This window comes from Sorex fumeus, unplaced genomic scaffold (genome assembly GCF_029834395.1).
Source record: "Sorex fumeus unplaced genomic scaffold, SorFum_2.1 ptg000006l, whole genome shotgun sequence".
Lineage (NCBI taxonomy): Eukaryota > Metazoa > Chordata > Mammalia > Eulipotyphla > Soricidae > Sorex > Sorex fumeus.
This window is the reverse complement of record NW_026606063.1, coordinates 60,142,291-60,149,932: the sequence shown is the minus strand read 5'-3', so window position 1 is coordinate 60,149,932 and position 7,642 is coordinate 60,142,291. Positions and strand designations below refer to the sequence as shown.

General features: G+C 53.9%; 1 protein-coding gene across 1 annotated transcript; it reads right to left on the bottom strand.

The window, feature by feature from the left end:
* Positions 1–383: 383 nt before the first annotated feature.
* CHCHD5 (coiled-coil-helix-coiled-coil-helix domain containing 5) lies at positions 384–7,509 on the bottom strand. Its single transcript, XM_056129172.1, has 4 exons — positions 7,492–7,509; positions 5,071–5,252; positions 4,849–4,981; positions 384–536 (listed from the first exon to the last, which is right to left on the bottom strand). The coding sequence occupies exons 1-4, from the start codon at positions 7,507–7,509 to the stop codon at positions 513–515; spliced, it is 357 nt and encodes a 118-aa protein (XP_055985147.1). The 3' UTR covers positions 384–512.
* Between the last annotated feature and the right edge of the window lie 133 nt (positions 7,510–7,642).

Sequence of the window (7,642 nt, the reverse complement as noted above, 5' to 3'; positions counted from 1 at the left end):
TTTTTATTAGTCAATTTTTCTCTCGTTACTTCTTTTTCTTTCCTTCTGTTTTTGAGCCACACCTGGCAATTCTCAGGGGTTACTTCTGGCTCTGCATTAGGGAATTACCCCTTGTAGTGCCTGAGGGACCACATGGGATGCCAGGATTGAAGTCAGGTCAGCCATGTCTAAGGTAAGTGCCTTACCCACTGTACTGTTCCAGCCCCACCTGGTGAATTTCTTCAAATGAAATGACTTTACTTCATGGAAAACCAGACACACAATGAGTTTCAGCCCTCCTCTAGAACCCTCTGTGGCATAGAGGTGAAGCAGGGAACAGAGGCCCAGGAGCTCCGAGGTACAACCCCTGGCCCCCATCAGCAGCCAAAAGCAGAATCAAAACCTGGTAGACAAATTCTTTATTTACTGTGAGTCCTGATGTCCAGGAAACCAGGCCCATGTCCATGGCCCCTAGACCCCATTTGGTCACTCTTCACGGTGAAGACACAAAGTCCAGTTTTCCTTCAACAGTTTCAGGAGGCAGGAAGTGGTGGGGCCTGCAAAAAGAAACACATCAGCAGCCACTAGCACCTCTCCCGTGCCCGGTCCGGGACCACAAAGCCACACAGGACCCAGCTCGGCTGTCTCCTGCGTGGGGTCGCAGGGGAGCACCGTGGTAAGTGAGGGAAGACTTGCTGTATTTGGGAAGCCCAAGCCGGGGGCCTGAAATCATTACAGTGACCCAGCAGCAAAAGCCTTAGGTAAAACTGCTGCCATTCCGCCTTCTCCCCTCTGGAAAGAAAGATGGCAGCCATTTGGGAGCCTTGTGGAAAGCCAGGTATGAGTCAGTGGTGACGGGGCGACTAAAACCTCATGGGAAGGGGGGCGCTCCGCGCTCATCCTTCACGCCCTACCAAGGTCACCAGTTGCCCCCCATGAGCAGCTCTCCGGCACGGCCATGGCTCCAGAGCACAGACACCAATCTCTTAATTATCTGACTCTCAGTAGAAATACTTCCAGGGTTAATAAATAAAATAGCAGAAATCCAAAACCATCATTTAATTCTTGAACCCAGCTGTAGAAAGCAAATCATTTCACAATGCTTTTTCAGCATGTCTGATGGGGGGGGGGGTAAACTCTAAATAATAATGGTGCATCTTTTATCGAAACAATGAATCTAGTCAAAGTAGATAGAGTGTTAACTAGAATTCATCTGCCTCAAAGGCACTGGGAGGGGCGGGGGGGGGGGTGGGGGGGTTTATTGGGATTCTTCGTGGTGAAAAGTAAGTACTGGTAAAGGGAAATGTGTTTGATATTTGCATGACCGAGACCTAAACCTGAAAGCTTTGTAACTTTTCCCACAGTGATTCAATAAATAAATAATTAAGCAGCACGGTGGTGGCTGGTCCTGGAGGTCTTCGGCTGCCGTAGCCCTGGTCGGGGCGGGGAGGAAAGCTCAACCCGCTCCCCTCCAAGGGACTCCGGGAAGGAACACCCAGGCGCGGGGGCAGAGACATCTTATTATCTCATTCCTACTTTGGACAAACTTGCAGGCTATCGAATGTAGCCTGCCCACAGGGCAGAGTCTGGCAAACTCCCCGTGGCCTACCAAATATGCCAAATACCAGTAACAATGATGGGTCTCATTCTCCTAAAGAGCCGTGAATATAATCTCAGGGCTAGGATGAAAGAGACGTTACTGGGGCCTGCTCGAGGCAATCGACGATTAACAGGATGATGAAATGAAATGAAAAAAAACAAACAAACAAACAAAAAGAAGTGGCTGGTATTCTTAAATTATATTAAAGTATGATTTCAAGAAAATTAAAAAAAAATAAACTCTGCTGCCAGTATCATGCTAAGTGAAATGAGTCAGAAAGAGAGGGACAGACATAAAAGGACTGGACTCATTTGTGGAATATAAAGTTACATAATAGGAGACTAACACCTAAGGACAGTTAAAATAAGGGTCAGGAGGACTGCCCCACAGCTTGATAGCCGGTCTCATGCGCTGGGGGGAAAAGGTAGCTGGGAAGGAGAGAGGAGCACTAAATAAATGGTGGTTGGAGGGATCGCTTGGAATAGTAGATGCATGTTGAAAGTATATTATGGACCAAACACGATGGCTTCTTTTTACCTGTATTGCAAACCATAACACCCAAAAGGACAGAGAGAGTAAGAGGGATTGTGCCTGGAAGTCACCTAGAAGGAGAGCAATAAGATGCAGAATGACCTCATATGTGGGATATAAAGAAGCATAGAAAGGAATAAGGAAAGGCCAAAAGTAACAGAACCTGAGAACTAGTCTACTGAGCTGGCCTTACCCTGACAGTGAGATGTGGGGTACTGGAGGGCAGGAGGTAGAGAGATGACAATAAACCCTGAGACACAGGTATGGAAAGAAAAAGACATTTATGTGGGGTTTGGGGGTGCAGGGAGTGGGGGGGGGAGGGTCACTGTGTTGCAATGTTATATTCACAAAACCTATCACTGTATTGCAAAACTGTCAATCTTGATGACTAAAATATTTTTTAATTTGACATAAAATCTGTGATTATTAGGCAACAGAGTATTAAAATTTTTTAAATTCCTTAAATATTTGCACTAAATGAAGTCTATAATCCTCTAAATTCTGAACTTAGTCCTCAGCTATTTAATTCTGTTAAATATTTATGTATGCAGGTTAAATATTAGAGTCTCAACATGTTAACACTTGAGCTTACAAAATATTAAATTGTTTTGTTTAAAAAAAAAGGGATTGTGACTGCCACAGAGGCAAGAGGTGGGAAGCGGTGGAGGTCGGGGGAGGGATACTGGGAACATTGGGGGTGGAGAATGGGCATGGTGGAGGGGTGGGTACTTGAACATTGACGGAAACGCAACCATGAAAGTCTGTAAGTCTGTAAATGTATCTCACGATGATTCATTAAAATAATTAAAATCAGGAAAAAACAAACGAACAAACAAAACCCCTCTGCTTCCGGGCAACAAATGAAATAAATATGCCCAGTGTTGCTCAGCCCCGTACAGCAAGAGCCGGGGTCAAGAGCAGCGTCATGGGGCTGGGGAGGAGCTTAAGGGCTGGAGCTCGCGCTTGGCCGGTGCCTTCATGACACGGTGGGCGGAGGGAGCTCAGGGACAGGAGTTCCGGGGTATTGGGACAGAACTGGGTCCAGGGGCACGTTTTTTCTGTAGGAAGTGACGTCGAGACTGGACGGAAATGAGCCCCGTGGAGGTAGAAAGGCGATCAGGCGGCAGGAAACTGCTGGAGACGTGGCACTGAGCCCAGGTCTGGCATGTGTGGGTCTCTGGGTCTCAGCCCAGCGTGCCACCAGCAGGAGCTGAGCCATCATCGTGGACACGAAAGCCCAGACCTGGGCGAAACACGGATGGGAGGAGACCGCACCCATGCAGAGGGGACAACCCTGCCCGGAAGGGGGAAAGCAGGGAAAGGGAAGACTCGGGAACCAGTTGCCCCATCTCCAGGGGCCCCAGAGTTGCACTGGGAGGTCAGGCTTAAACTGGAGGGAAGGAAGGGCCTTGGACAGGTCAGGAATCCCACCCAGGGCCTCGCACAGGTGAGGTCCCGAACCTCCGTGTCAGCCTCCATCGAAAGGTCTCCAAATAGAGTTGAGCATGGTCAGGTACTACTGAGCTTTGGTTTGGTTTGGTTTTGGAGCCACACCTGGCAGCTCTCAGATTTTTTTTTCCCCAGGGTCTGTGCTCAGGGACCATTCCTGATAATGCCTGGGGCTTATTCCTGGTTCTGCGCTCAGGGATCACTCCTGGAGAGCTTGGGGGGATTATATACGATGCTGAGGATCAAACCCAGGTCGGCTGCATGTAAGGCAAGTGCTCTGCCCACTGTGTTATCACTCTGGCTCCCAGGTTGACTGGGATTCCAGCCTGAGTTGACCTGAGGCACAGCCCTGAAGAGAAGAGAGAGAACTGGGGCTAGGATGGGGCACAGAGGCAAGAGATAGCTCCCCTGGAAACTAGTAGAGGTGGGGGCCAACCGAGGGCCTTTGGAGGGGGTGCTGAAAGATGGGACTCTTGTCTCTGGGACTCCCAGTCCAGCAGGGGAGGCAACAAATCACAGTGTTTGTGAAGCTCCCCCAAAGACACATGCTGTTAAAATGTTGGAGATCTGGGGGCTGGAACAATAGCACAGCAGTTAGGGCGTTTGCCTTGCACGTGGTTGACCTGGGTTTGATTCCCAGCATCCCATATAGTCCCCTGAGTACCGCCAGGAGTAGTTCCTGAGTGCATGAGCCAGGAGTAACCACTGGGTGTGACCCAAAAGAGCAAAAAATAAATAAACAAAATAAATAAATACATAAATAAATAGTTGGAGATCTGTCATGGAGGAACTAGGAGCTGCAGCAGGTCTTTTCATTCTCACCCTGTGCCAGGGAGCCCAGTGAGGAGAGAAGGAGGGGACATTGGAGGAGGCAGGTGAGGTCAGCAAAGGGCAGAGCGGACATGACTTGATGTAAAGACGCTGTCGGTCCCTCACTGGCAACTACAGGCAGGTAAGACAAGAGGCCACACCTGGGGCAGGAGCCTGGGGGTGGTGGCTAGGATGGGAAGCAAAGTAGGGTTTGTGAAAGGTGAAGATCCGCGTGGGGCAGACTGCGGAGAGTCTGGGGCTTATTCCTGGTTCTGTGCTCAGGGATCATTCCTGGAAAGCCTGGGGGACCATAGACGATGCTGAGGATTGAACCCAGGCGGGCTACGTGCAAGGCAAGTGCTCTGTCCACTGTGCTATCACTCTGGCAATGAGTCCGGAGTGCATGTCTGAGGGGCAGAGGGGCTGGAGGCAGCGTGAAGCCCCCCACTTACCTCTCCCATTGACGGGGGCAGCCGCACTTGCTCGGCGCACTGCAGGAAGCGGTGCATGTGCTCCGCGCAGTTGCCCACGGCCGTCTCGTTCTGGCGGAGACACTCCTCGAACGCCACAAATGGCTCGGCACAGGCCTGGCGGATCTGCCGGATGATGGGGCTGCGGGGGGCGGGCAGGGCACTTCAGGGCGGGGGACGTCGTGGGTCACTGCCTCTCCCCCCTGCCGGCCTGCCCGTCCCCACACTCACTGGGAGGACGTGCAGCGGGCGATGCTCATCTTGAGGTGGTGGCAATCCCGCTGCCATGACTCGGGCTTGGTGGCCACACACTGTCCATACTGGTCCAGCTCGCGGCCACAGTAACGGGCGGTGATCTCCAGGGCAGCCTGCCTGGGGGACACGGCAGGCTGCTGTGACTTGGGGAACTTGACCTGGGGGTCTGAGAAGTCTCAAGCGGGTCTGGGAGTCGAGGGGGACAGAGGTGGGGCCGGGTTCCTTGGGGCTGGTCAGCTAGCTGGGAGCTTCTGGGGAAATCACGGAGAGCCCCAGAAAAGCCTCGGATTGTCATAAGACATGCTTTGAAGATGTGCTGGAAGAAGGTTCTTGAAGTCCAGGCACCCCCCACTCCCCCACCCCCAGTAGACCTTGGAATCATACAGAAGACTAAGGCCTTAGAAATAAAATTTCAAGGGGCTGGAGTGACAGCACAGTAGGTCAGGTGTTTGCCTTGCACACAGCTGATTAGGTTCAATTCCAGGTACCCCATATGGTCCCCTGAGACCCACCAGGAGTGACTGAGCACAGAGTCAACAGGAGCACCATGTCTGTTGCGGCCCCCCCACAAAAATTTTTTTGAAAGAAAACCTCAAATTCTAGGGATAACCTGGAACTTGGAGTTCTTAAAAGGGAGGGTTTTCTTTCGGGGGGGGGGAACCACACCCAGCAAAGTTCAGGGGTTATTCCTGACTCTGCTCAGAAATCACTTCCGATAGTGCATATAGAATGTGGGGGATCATAAGGAATGCTGGAAATTGAACCCAGGTCGGGGGCATGTCAGGCAAGCATCTTACCTGATGTACTATCTCTCCAGACCCCAAAAGTGAGGTTTTGAGGGGTTGGAGCGGTAGTATAGTAGGTATGGTGGGTAAGGGATGTAGCCAACTGGTTTGGATGCTTGGTACCACATCCAGACCCCCATTGGTACCACATCCATGACCAGGAGTGATCCCCGAGACCAGCCGGGTATGGCCCAACAAGCCTCCCAGCCAAGAGTCAGGTTTTGAGGTCCAAGTGGTGAGGTCTTGGGATCTGGGAAGAGGCCTCTTGACCAAATCTGAGAACAGGGGTCTCAGAAGTGAGAGCTGGGTTTGGGGTCCTAGAGGAATGATCTGGAAGATCTGGGCATGACTGGGACTCTAGGGTACACTGGGAAGGTGCTGTAGGTTGTTGTGATTCTTGAAGACCAAGTCCAGAAAGCTGGGCTTGGTTTTACAGTGAGGTATAGGGTATACTTGTAGGTCTTGGGTCCCACAGGTGAGGTCTGGGCTACAATGAAGGGGGCTGGGGGGTCCTGTGGGTCCTATAGGTGAGGCCTGAGGTACACTGTGGATATGTGGGTATACTGGGAGAGTCTGTGGGTCCTGCAGGTGAGGTCTGGGGTATGCTGCATGTCTGTGGGTCCTACAGATTAGTTCTGGGGAGTACTGATCTGTGAGCCCACAGGTGATACCTGGGGGTGCCCTAGGGGGTCTTTGGGTCCTAAGGTGAGGTCTGGGGACACTGGGAGGCCTGTGGATCCTACAGGTGAGGCCTGGGGACATTGGGGGAGGTCGGTAGGCTCATCAGGAGAGGTCTGGGGTACACTGGGGTCTGTGGGCCCTACAGGTAAGGTCTGGGTACCCTGCCTTATCTGGAAGGCTCTAAGGGGGTAAGGTTATGTGTCACGAGGGAGGCAGTCAGGTCGCTGGTCCAGGCGCCCTGAAGCTACTGAACTCGTGGGGGCTCTAGGGTGGCAGGGAGAGAAACTGAGTCTGCGTTGCGGGCGCAGAACTTGGGTGCCGGGGGGGCTGGGGGGTCGAGGGTGCCCACGTGGCAGTCGGGGCGCTAGGGGCTCGGCGGCGAGAGTGGGCAGGCGGGGCTGCCAAGGCAGGACACTGCACCCCCCGGCCGGAGCTTGGAGGGGGCCCAGGCGCCCAGTCGCGGGGCAAGGGGCTCAGCGGTGCCTACTCACATTTCCAAGCCGGTCGCTCCCGACGTCAAGGGGAGGCGTCGACTCACATATGCAAGCCCCTTCCGCTCGCCCCGCCCCTTCCGGCGCCCGGCCCCGCCCCTCCCGCCGGGTCTGTTTTCCCTCCGAGGGGAGCGCCGTTCCCTTTAAGCCCTCGCCTCCGGGCGGGGCCGCCTCGCTCCTCGCGCTCCTCCCCGCCTCGGCCGGTCTTGGCGGCGGCGCCCAGAGCAGCCGCCCCCACCCCGAGCCCAGGAGCCACCGGAAGTGTCGGGAGTTGGCCCCAGGGTCCTAGAGCGAGTGTGCTTGGCCTGCGCGCCGCCCCCGCTGTTTGTGCGCGGTAGACGGTCGGCGCGCCCCTGCGCACTGCGAGCGCCCCAGCTCCCCGCTCTCGCCGCGGTTCCTCGCCCTCGCAGATGCAGGCGCGAGTCCTGCAAGAGCCGGACCTCCAGCCGGTTTCGCATGGGTTTCCCCCCTAGTTTGCACCAGCACTCCACCACCCCCGCTCCAGTCGGAGAGATCCAATCCTGGTCCCTGCAGGCAGTCCACAAACTTGTCCTTCCTTGGCCTTTCCCCTTTCGTGCCTAACGGTTGGGG

Excerpts from the sequence above, each read along its gene's own strand:
- CHCHD5 (XM_056129172.1), bottom strand. Across the intron at positions 4,982-5,070 it reads GCCCGCTGCACGTCCTCCCA|CCCCATCATCCGGCAGATCC; the intron begins GTGAGTGTGGGG and ends CGCCCCCCGCAG. Across the intron at positions 537-4,848 it reads TCCTGCAGTGCGCCGAGCAA|GCCCCACCACTTCCTGCCTC; the intron begins GTGCGGCTGCCC and ends TTCTTTTTGCAG.